This window comes from Rattus norvegicus, chromosome 11, assembly GCF_036323735.1.
Source record: "Rattus norvegicus strain BN/NHsdMcwi chromosome 11, GRCr8, whole genome shotgun sequence".
Classification (NCBI taxonomy): domain Eukaryota; kingdom Metazoa; phylum Chordata; class Mammalia; order Rodentia; family Muridae; genus Rattus; species Rattus norvegicus.
This window is the reverse complement of record NC_086029.1, coordinates 26,055,051-26,067,234: the sequence shown is the minus strand read 5'-3', so window position 1 is coordinate 26,067,234 and position 12,184 is coordinate 26,055,051. Positions and strand designations below refer to the sequence as shown.

The window sequence follows — 12,184 nt, the reverse complement described above, 5'->3', positions numbered from 1 at the left end:
TTTGACTGTGTGTATCTCAGTATTCCACCTGGAGTGGGTCCTGTGAAGGCTGAAGAGGGTGTGAAATCTCCTGGTAGTGGAGCTACAGTCATGAGCTGCCATGCAGTTGCTGGGAATTGAACTTGGGACCTCTGGAAGAGCAGCCGGTTCTCTTAACCATCTCTCCAGTCCCTACTTTTCTTTACATTTATAATTATTGGAGTAGTCAAATGTTAATGAAAGATAGCCTCTGTTCACTTTGAAAGAGGTGTGTTATATTATGTGAATACAATCTGTAAGGTCAATATTTACAAAAGCTCCATACACATAACAATTTAACACAACTGGGGACATTATAACACAGTAAACGATCTATGTGTGGATTTTAGAACTGCTGGTATTTGACAGATCTATGCTTGTAGATCAACGGTTTCATGGAGTTTTTATAGTCTGATGACTAGGCTAGGTAAATGCTTATTAAAAAGGATTAATACATTCATATTTTCATGAAGGGGAAGAAGGCTTGGCTGAAACATTAAAGTTTCAATTCGGAGTAGGAAAATGTGACCTAGTAGAGATAGGCCCTCTAGAAGCTTCTTTACTTCAAAATGTCAATTTACTTCATAGTTATATTTCTTCCTTCTTCCCTCCAGTTCCAGCAGGCGTGCCATGAGGTATAATTCTGCCTGTGAGATTAGAAGCCTAGAATTACTGTATATGACACCAACTTGGAAAAATCTCCTTTCCTCCTGACTTTTATGTTAAAAAAATTAGGTTCAAATATTTTGTGCAATTCTAAAATATTTTAGATATTCATGTCTGAAGCTTCTATAGGTTGCTTCCTAGAAAATCCCATATTGTGATGTTAGCAGAAATTCCTGATTCTCAGTCAAGGTCCTTTCACATTTATCTCTGATAAACACAAAGTGACTGGCCTGTCACTAAAGAAATGGTAGCTGGGTAGCTAGGATCCTCCTACCTATCCCAGGCTCTTTCCACAACAAGGCAAATATTATATTGAAATGAGGACTGCCTCAAATCAGCTCTCTGTTGGCCATGACATTATTTTTCTTTTATCATCTCTACATGACTCCTCAAAATGCAGTTGAAAAATCATGTATAATTTCTTCCGTAAGGATTCTAACTTGTTCATAATTTGTCATTTGCTTTTATTCTGTTGTTCGATTTGTTGTATTTTTCTAATTGGGTAAGAAAGAAATGGTTTGTCCTCTTTCACCCTCATTAGGAAAAAAACCCCAAAAATCAGTCAGGGACAAACACCTAGCACCAGCACTCTGGAGGAGGAGTCAGGCTGATGTCAGAGCAAGGGCTAACCTGATCTACAGCATTTTCTATACATTGAGGAGGCTAGCCATGGCTATGTAAGGATACTACCTGCCTCAAAAAGTCAAGTAGTTAATGCTAGTGTGATATGAGGTGTGTGTGTGTGTGTGTGTGTGTGTGTGTGTGTGTGTCTCCTTTCCTCTTCATTCCTTTAGCAGAAAGAGTAAAAATATAGAAGAGTCTCATGTCTACCAAATTGTGTTGGGGGAGCATTTTAAGCAACAAAAGGGATTGTGCAATGTTCTGTAAACGTTTCCCTTTTTGTAGTTGTTATAGAAAGATAAATACACATGTCTTCACAGAATCTTTGGCAGCCTGCTACTTCTAGAGGCATCTTAGTAAGATTTTTAATGACGATTGAGAAACAGAGAAAATGAATTTGTTCTGAACGTAGAGTATGAATCAAGTTAAAAACCATTTCCTTACATACTTATATTTAGTTGCCAGATATTAAGCAGAATATTCCATGACTGAATATTAGCTTTAAAGAATGCTATCTTTCTGTTTGAGTATCAAATCATAATTCTCTATATTTTATGGAAAATTTGCTGTTGGCTAATTTTAGTGGCTTTGGTCTGTTTATCCCTTTTTGTCTTATATTTGTTTTTCTGGTTATCACAAAGATTGGATGGGAAGGAAGAACTGTGTATCTTCTGGTAGCTCCTTTAAGCATCACTCAGCACCATTCTCAGAAATGTAGCCCACCAAACACTGCCTTCTGGCCCACTCACAGTGGTACAGCATCATCTTATCTCCATTGTGGCCCTTAGTATTCTGCTGTAAACCACATAGCTAGTAAGACGCATGAGAATGAGGGGCTGGTAGTCAGCCGTACTGGGTCACAGTAGTCACATTTTGCGTCAGTGCATGTGTGTGCTCACATAGGTTTGTGTGTAATACTTAGGATTGTTCTAATACTTGCACTAGCACTACTTAATTCATTTATATTAAAATTTAATTACCAAATGGGCACAATATGGTAGAGTTGTACAGCTGGTATCAAATCTTAAGCCCATAAGTGGTGTAGTAATCAGTATCAGTTTCTTAAAGAAGCTGTCTGTAAGTAGCTGTGGACACATGTAAGTTATGTATCAATTGTCTCATAGCACTTTTGAGCATCTTCTTAAAAGCTGAGAAGGCGGTACATGTGGGGGCCCTACATGACATTTGTGGGAACCTCATATCAGTCATTAATGAAGGTAGATCCTTGGAATTAAGGTTTTATTTTCCGAAGATGGTGTTGTACGAGATAAAGGTTACCTACTTGATACAGAAGAGACTGCCGTACAATGCTAGGAACTTGCAAACACTCAGGAGTGGTCAGACTTGCTATCTGAGGCTTGAGCAAATGATGAGTCATAGAAAATTTTCAAATTAAAAACTGTCTTTACACTGAAAAAATAATCTTATTTAAAATGAATAAATTCTTTTAACAACAAATTATTTTCACATTTGTCACCAAACAAATCATAGACCACATAATTTGTTTTGTCTAAACACAATAGTAAATGTTCATTTTTCTCCCATCATATCCTGTAATGACTTCAGCTGATCTGTAAACACTTGGATCCAAATTGCAAGATCCTAACAATTCTTCCTTCTAGATACTTTAAATAGCAAATACCTTTTACATAAAATCTAGTTTGATAATTTAGTGACAAAATTTGATATAAACCAACCTGAAACTATGTGTAGAGGTGACTTCCCTGTGTGCCTGTTAACTTTTGTTGCAGAAAGAGTAGATAACATGGAGTACACTCAGCCTTAGATGCTTTAGCTTCTTAAGGGAATATAATATTCCCTAAGTACAAATCACCATGAAGCTTAGATACATTTTACTGAAACTATTTTGGAAAATGGATCACGGAGCTGATCTGATATTCATACCCTTTGATCACTGCTTTGTGCTGCTTTCAGGTTCCTGACTTGTGAAGTGGAAACCATTAATTATAGGGAAAAAATTATGACAATCACAATGATTCAACTGGATGTTCCTTGGTATTTTTATTTTTAATAATCTACTCAGTGTGATAAGAGACTTGATATATTAACACATAACTGAAACTCATTCTGTATCAGCTTTTCTCAAATTACATTGTTGTGAGAATACTATTCCACATTAATAGCAGTTTATGTCTACTGTAATTAGCAACATTCAATGTATACTGCTCGTGAGTATGCCTGAAATAATCTGTGGTGGGATGGGGTATGTAATCAATGCTTTCTATTGCTTTATTAAGAGTACATTATTACCAAGTAGAACGATGCTGGTTCTCTTCAATGTGTATTTTTGTATTGTTCCTTCAAATAAGATATTTTCTCATTATCGATCATTACATTTGATAATTTCATAGTAATGCCATATATAATATCCTTCTAGTAAAGCTGCTTTTACACCACTTGTTACAGTTTTCAAATACAAATTACCACTCTAGCTGTTGGTTTTGTTTAAAGAAACTTGAAAAAGTCTATTAAATTAGGAGCAAGTGATGATTTTGTCCTGCGCCAAGCCATGGCTTGTTGTTACCTATATAATTCCGTTAATTATACTGTGTTGTAATTCCCAGTCTTCATCTCTAAATTGAGGCCCAATAGGTAGCTGTTATTAGTGGTGATTAATATTAACCATGTGTGTATGTCTTTCTTTTATTACAGTAACATTTCAAAGAGGAGATGGAGGACTAATGAGCAATGGGAGGTATGCTAAGGAGTTTCTTTTTATTATTATTTTTAATCAGTACTGGGGAAATTCGGTAGTGAGAAGCTATTATTGTAATAAACGATCACTTATAAGTCTGAGAATTCTAGGAGGAATTGAATGGCTTACCACAAGGTTTAATGGTCTATCTGTTGTGCACTTTAGAGGAATCAAGTCCAGATGTTTCATATCTCCCAGATGCCCCTGAAGAAATTAGTAGTAAATATCACAAGGAATGTGTTCATTTGTTAGCAGGATGTTTATGGCATTAATTAGACATTAGCAAATGAAGTTGCTGTTGTTTAAGGCTCCTTATTGGCTCTCACTAAATTGCTGTGAGTGAACAATTACACATAATCGATCACAAAGTAAATGATTCATGGATGATGAATAGGCTGTAGATTGATAGGACTGGATTCCCCAACTTTGGATACTCAATTGAAATTGATAAAAGCTGATAACAAACCCATATATCCTCATCTATTTTCCCTTTGCCAATATGGAGATTGTAATTAGGCTCTAGTAATAACTTCCAATCTCCCATTTAATCAATATTTTAGCAAAAAGAGATTAAGTCTAATGAGAGCTAGCGGATATAGCAAGAAGCAATTGAATCTTCTTATTGCGGTTTCCATAGAAACACATGTTTCTCTTAGGGATTTTACCAGAAGGGGTCTATCAAAAAAAGTACAATTATAGATGATCTGTTTCTTTGTAAATATGTTAATATTCTGGAAAGGAATCAGAATCCCATCTTTCTGTTAAATAATAAAACTCCTCATTAAATGTGATAGGAAAGTTGTCTTCATAGTCTATGCTAACGTGTTGAGTATCACAACTGGATCTTTTACTGCCTTAAAAAAAAGTCCTTAACAAGCCTTTTTATTTTTCAGTGATGCAAATATGGAAATGTGCTATGGGTAGAAAAGTACAAGAAATGTTCACTAATTTTCCTCAAGCTATGCACCTCTAATCAAGTATGAGGGTTCTGAGTCAGGGTGACAGCCTGGAGAACACAGACTCAGTTAGTGGTTACAAAAGTGAAGGGTTAATAGTTCAGTTCTCTGGGAATGGCCGGTATGGAGCCACTACTTAGATGAACTGATCCCTCTAGATGTCCTCCTACCAGACAATTTAGTCTCAGGATCCTACTACGCTTCCTATTTCCTACAAGTTCCAAGAGGGACAATTGGTTTCATTTTTATGTGGGCAGAATCTCAGGCAAGGCCTCTTTAGTTCCACTGACAGAGAAGACCTATCTATAGCTTTAATGAACTACTAAAGATATTTAGTTCTTAAGAGCACTTGCAATTTAATTTGAAGTCAATTAAAATCTTCTCTCTCCTTACCCTTTTTAGCCTGTAAGGACGATGTCAAAATTTCTCACTGAGACCCACAAGCTAATCTTCATTTCATCTCTGTTCCAGCCGTCCAGGTCTTCTAAATACTGGCGACCCCAGTTATCCATGGCTTGCTGACTCATGGCCAGCCACGAGTTTGCCAGTCAACAACAGCAATAGTGGCCCAAATGAAATCGGAAATTTTGGGCGTGGAGGTAATTTGCATGCTTCAAAATAATATTATGTCATCTGGATGTCTAATTTAACTTTGGTGTTCTGGAATTTTTATTTTATTTTATTTTTCTTCTGAACCTTTTTATTACAGTTTTGTTTGGTTGGCAGATAAACACATATGTAGTCAGATGCATACATGGGAGAGCTAAGGTGAGCTTGCAGATCTCAGTTTACTTCTCCAGCTGTGTGGCCCCCAGAGAACAAAAGGAAACTGAAAATTTCCTTGTGGGAAGGGGTGTGTGGCTTAGTGTCAAAGAGGACATAATCATCAGAAGACTGAAAGCATGGTTACCAGTATTCACATTAGTCACCTTCAAATAACTTGTAACACCAGCTTTTGGGGAGGTTCCAACATCTCTTTCTGGAATCTAAAGACACCTATACTCACACATACTCTCTCTCTCTCTCTCTCTCTCTCTCTCTCTCTCTCTCTCTCTCTCGCACGCACGCACACACACACACACACACACACACACACACACCCATAATTAAAATTTATTTTTAAGGACTATCTTCTTTTGTAATTAGCACAATAAAGACACATAGCCACAGTACTGTAATTTGCTACTCGTCTACTTAATTCTGTGTCAATTTAAGTAAAATTAAAGTCTTAAGGAAAGCATTAATAATTGAGAAGGAAAATATTGACTGAGCGTTCACTTTTCAAATATTATCCCACCATCACTAAGAGTAGAACATAGGAATTTTCATGCTTTTCTACATGTTTTGATTAATTAGTCCTAGTCAGGATGCTTTATCAATTAACTCTTCCTGAAGAATATAAATTTGGTATGATTTCTACCATATACTATAATCTGTGAAGAGTAGATAGCTAAGTGAGTAAGACATGTTCAGAAAGAGACTTCTGAAGTTCTGTGGTTGGTAACTGATATTGCCAATAAAAGGAGTAATCATGCTAAGTAGCTACTAATAACTCCTGCTCTTAGTAGGTGCCAAGAATTTTGCATGCTACTGTTATCTCTATACATTCTTACTGTAAAATGTTCTACTGTAATAGCTGTTACTTTCCCCCAAATCTGTCGTCTTCGAATAAAGGTATATAAAATAACTCTTTATATAAAGTGAATTGAATGGATGGGTGTCGAGGTCAAGGTGTTTGCTACATCTCTGTTTAAAGTGATCAATAGAGAAAGTATGAGACATAAAGCATAGGATGTCATCAGCATGATAATAGCCACCAGCAGGTGACAATTGACAGGAAGCTGTATGATTGACTGGTCAGCTTCGAGCTCTGTGTAAACCACATAGGAAATGTCTGTGCCTGAACACATCCAGACATCTTCTCCCCACTATGTCCTCTCTGCTGTTTCACAAAAATTACTGCTGCAAAAATTATTCAGTTTCCAATACCGAATCTAAGTGTTTGTATCTCAGCACCACAACATCCTATGTACAATAAATACATGCATGAAGAATATTCTGAGTTTGTTAGGCAAACTATATCAACTTCTAGGATATCTTATTCCAATTTAACCAAAGTGCGTACGTGTTTAGATTTTTTATTTTTTTTCTTATTACCATCTCATTTTTGAGAAGTGAAATGTTTCAGAGGTGCACATTGGGGTCAATTAAAAAGAGTTTGCAGGTTTTTCTGTATTTTTTTCAGGATCTTAGTCATCTTAAGTATTTACCACTTATTTAGGAAAACCAACATATGATATTTTTCATGCTAAATAATTTGTATCTTTTACAAAGTTATAAAATAGGTTAAATATTTATAGTTTTAATGTTAAGATAATAAAATTTATTCAAAATAATAAGTTTACATGTGGATAGTGAAAGCAGGTAAGATCTAATTTTAAAGCCTTGAATATTTTATCTACACTATGCCATTTTCTCCACGTTGATTATGATATATGATGTACATCTATGTAATCGTAGGCATATACAAGACTTACCAAAGACACTAACATTTTCCCCTTAATATTGGGATTCCAACACATATTTGAAAGCATAATTCAAATAATAAGATAGCCTGCTAGCAAATATTTCTGCCTTTGTCAAGACAAAAATGAAAGTTTCATTAACAAGTGTCTTCCTACCACTGGATGAGAATGACAAATATAAAGTCATAAGACTCAAGGAAATATTTCTATAAGTAACTAAAGACTCAGTGAAGAAAGAGGTCGTTCACACAAATGATGAGGCAAAATCTATATGAATTTATCAATATAAGTACAACCAAGATGTTCTACACTGTATTATTAATGCAAACTGTAAGGCAATATTTCTTTAATTCACAGATTTCAAACACAATGTTAACAAGAACCTTGCAGAACACGGCATTAAGAAGGAGTTCTTGGGGATGGAGAGAAACAAAAATGGCAAGTGCTAGGTCACTGTGGCGATGCCCATCCGGGTGCAGCCTCTTAGGAGAATGGCTGACACACAGTTCCAAGCCATCTGGTAGCATTGGACTCCCTTCCACATGCAAATGTTCATGAGTAATATTATAGTTCAAAATTTGGACATAATTTTACTTACTGAAAATATGATAGTGGTTAAATAATATTTGAAGAGAAGATGTAGCTACAAAAGTAGTCGATGCAGATGCACTGTCACTTGTGTTGACTATAATTTAACAAACCACGGAAAGCGAGGTCCTGTGTCCAAAGTCAACGTGATTACAGAGTGATGTTACATATGATCATAACTTTCTATTACTTCTTCTCCTACTTAAATCATATGGACACCAAAAACTGTTTCAAGAGTTTATAAATAAACTGTCTTATAATCTAAGTCTAAGGAGAGGTTTAGGTTCAAGATATCTGAGACTAGACGCATGTGGATGAGACAGTCTACTTAACTAAGGTTCATAAATATATGACAGTGTTGATAAAGCAGAAAAAAGCAAGTCTGAAAACTCATTGATCAGAATATTTCCACTAATATTGTTAAACCCAAAGATTTTAAGAGCAAAGGAATACTAATAGTCAAACTTTAATTAGTTTATAGCCAAAAACTAGAAGGATAGGAAAGTAGGCAATTCTGAAGTCTGAAAAATAAAATTTACTTGCTTATAAAATGTAGTGAGATGTTATAAAGTTGACTAGAATTAATGATCCTACTGGTCTTCATTTAAGATCTTTACTTCAGTAAAGTAAAATTACTTCCTTGCAAATCTATTAGAGTTCTAGGCTCAGAACCTTTCTAGACTGAAAATTTTTGGTGTCAAAATAGATTGTAATTTTTCAGTTATGGAGACAAATTCTCTAACTATAGTAAGTTACAAAAGCAAAACCAACTCTATGAGAGTCTTCATGTACGATTGAGCATCTAAGTCTAAGTTTTAAGGCAGCTGAAAGTTTTTATAGAATAAACAAACCAATTGGTTGGAGGTCGTCAAGAACTAGAGTGCAAGGTTCGTAGAGTGAATGTTATGGGGGAACATATAATCAGATTTATATTAATTCTAAATGAATAAAGCCAATGTTAGCGCATTCACCAATTCTATATTTTTTCGAAAGAAGAAAATAAGTTCAGAAGAGGGTGGCAGATCTTTATAAAACATCATGTAAAGAGCATTCACACCCACAGGCAGAAAATGGGCCGATGAATCTTCACTGGTATCCCTAAAGTTTAATTTTACTTTTGATGTTCTACAATGTGAAACTATAATTCTCTGACTCTCAGAGCTGGTAGCATAAATTAAACCCACTGATCACCAAGAGTGCTGAGTTTTCTAAAGTTAACTACTCTATACTGTGAAAATGACTTATTCATGAAAATATCCCTTTGTCGTCCACAAAGAGAAGTTCATTTTCTACCAGTTATTCTCCATTTCAACACTGTGAAATCAAGCAAGACAAATTGCAAGTTAAAACTTCAGGAAAAATGTTATTGCATAGGGACAGAAGTATAATTTTGGACCACTTTTTCCTAACTGTACCACAGTTGTGTTCTGTGTCTTTTTCACGAAGGTGGAAAGAGATGTTTTCATCTGTAATTTGCAGCTTTCCTTTAAGCAACACTTCTGTAAAATGCTAGCAGTCTCTTCGCTTTTAAAACCAAGTGAATAACTGAGTACGTTTTCCAGTAGGGAAACATTTCAAATTTCCAAATCATGCTCAAAGAAAGTGGCGAAGAGACACAGTAAGCAGCGAGACATGAAGGACTTGTGTCGAGCCTGCCTGTCACTGGGGTTGATGGTCTGACAGTGGTTGTATATCATCTCCCCTTCATTGGCTCATGAGCCCATCTCTGCCGCAATGCAGACGGGCAATGTGACACACTTATTTTTCATCCTCAGTCCTGATAGTTTTGGGTCCCTGTGCATCATTAAATAGTTTCGTTTCCCTGTGTCCCTCACAGATGTGCTGCCTCCAGTCCCAGGCCAAGGGGATAAAACAGCAACAATGCTCTCAGATGGAGCTATTTATAGTAGCATTGACTTCACTACCAAGACCACTTACAACAGTTCCAGCCAAATAACGCAGGCCACCCCATATGCCACTACCCAGATCCTGCATTCCAACAGCATCCATGAACTGGCAGTTGATCTTCCTGATCCACAGTGGAAAAGCTCAGTTCAACAGAAATCAGACCTCATGGGATTTGCTTACTCACTACCTGATCAGAACAAGGGGAACAATGGTGAGTCATTCCTTGTGTCTTGAGAAATTACGTTCACATCATTTATGCATGAGATAGAAATTTGTATTTATTGTGCAGTGTTCAGTTTAGTGATCCATTACAAGGCTTACTACCTAACATAAAATAATCTCTTGGCATGTATGTATCCAGCACCTTAAGTGATCACTCCCACTGACCTCACCACTGCTGAATCCACCATCACACACCAACACCAATGGTTTCATTCTTTGAGCATTTTTTTGATATAATAACCAGCAATCCATCTCTACTTCCATTAGGAAAGGACAGATCAAACATTCCTCTGCTCTCCCACATCTGCTTCTGAATTGCTAACTGCATGTTCTGCATGGGCTTGTGCTGTGAACTAATCACATGATGCCACTATGACCTCTGCCCTTTAACCCTTAGCCTTACTTTACATCCCTGACTACCGATTGGCTGAGGGATTGTCTAATAGAATGCCACACAACCAGTCACAGGATTTCAGCACCACCAGCTCTCACAACAGCTCAGAAAGGAGTGGCAGTCTCTCAGGTTGGTTTGATCACAGTAAGGAGAAATATTTGTTTGTCAAGAGCATATGACCTGTGTTCCTAGCTAGCATGGAAGAAATAATGAATCACAAGCCAGTACCAGGCATTTATCTATCAAAGGGCAATCTTTGATTGGGGGGAGGAGGAGGGAGAAAATTGCTGTCACTCTTTTGTTAACTGTACAGGGATGCACATGACAAAAGTAGACCTAACTTCCTAAAGACTGCTCAATGAAGAACAGACACATTTTGTCTATCATGAGCCTATTTAGGAGTCAAGGGAGCTTTGCAATAAAAAGATTATAAGATATTTCGTTCTAGGTCATCAATTTCAGAAAATACCTGATAGAAATGACAATATTTTAGAGCCTTGTTATACTAAGATTTGGGCAATGCAGTTTCACAGTTTTGTATGTATGTTTTCTAAAATAACACATTTGAAAGGTTTAATACCTTTCAAATCACATGATTCAGTGCTAAGTATCAACAATAAATATGGATAATTATTAACATGTAATTTAAAAGCCATGCATATAATATTTTATGTGGCTCCTTAATTTTATACTGAAAATTTCAACATGTACTTGAGAGAAATGTGCTGAACTAACTATGATGCAGACATAACAGAGCATGCAGCTGTAAATGCATATCTATCCTAACACGCACCATTGACAATGCTCTCCCACGAGGACTCTCGCCTCTACTATGAAGACACTGTGGTAGACACCCTTCACCTCACAGTCATATTCACTCCTTATGACTGTTGATATCGGCCGTACATTTCTAACTGACCATGTCGCACAACTTGTTTTATCTCCAGATGATTGATATGCCATGTATATGGATTCTTTGTAATATGTATTAGTAGTAAAAGATTATAGTGTGTTGGTGATTGTAACAGACTTCAAGATTTCGAGACCATAAAGAGTTAACTTTTAACACCACCAGGATTATGTTTGCTAAATTACTTTTCCTCAGGAGATAGAATCCTCTTAGTCTCAAATGTTAATGCCCTCTTTTTCCCTCCAAAATGAGTCATTGCTCTTTTTGCTTATTGGTAGAATTAGATGCATTATAGAATACAAAAAAATGAAAACATCTGTTATGAATTTAAAGAGGCTGAAAATACAGGAGAACTTTAGGAATGACCTTATATGTCATTTTTGCTCTCATTTTGTGTGTAATTACTCCCACAATTGTTCTGTTTAATTAAAAACTAATTTTCCTGGAGCTTCCTTTTTACTTCATTAAATATCTGTAAGTATCAAAGGATGTATATAAAGAAAGCTGAATACCACAAGCCCTGGAGACTCTAGACATGCGACTCAGCAAATACATGGTGTAGACAAATTGTCACCAGTTTTTTTTTTTTTTTTTTTTTTTGGTTCTTTTTTTCGGAGCTGGGGACCGAACCCAGGGCCTTGCGCTTCCTAGGTAAGCGCT

General features: G+C 36.2%; 1 protein-coding gene across 37 annotated transcripts in view; it reads left to right on the top strand.

Annotated features, from left to right (window-relative positions):
- The window catches only part of Robo2 (roundabout guidance receptor 2), a 1,567,832-nt gene that overhangs the window by 1,516,516 nt on the left and 39,132 nt on the right, over positions 1-12,184 (top strand). For 13 of the 37 annotated variants that reach the window (XM_039088674.2, XM_039088673.2, XM_039088672.2 and 10 more), the window contains 5 exons: positions 3,979-4,021; positions 5,449-5,576; positions 7,860-7,940; positions 9,928-10,209; positions 10,618-10,743. In XM_039088674.2, the coding sequence (XP_038944602.1) occupies positions 3,979-4,021; positions 5,449-5,576; positions 7,860-7,940; positions 9,928-10,209; positions 10,618-10,743 (660 nt within the window). The remainder of the gene's footprint in view (positions 1-3,978; positions 4,022-5,448; positions 5,577-7,859; positions 7,941-9,927; positions 10,210-10,617; positions 10,744-12,184) is intronic. The other 24 variants (XM_008768538.4, XM_017598084.3, XM_039088683.2 and 21 more) reach the window with 3 other exon arrangements.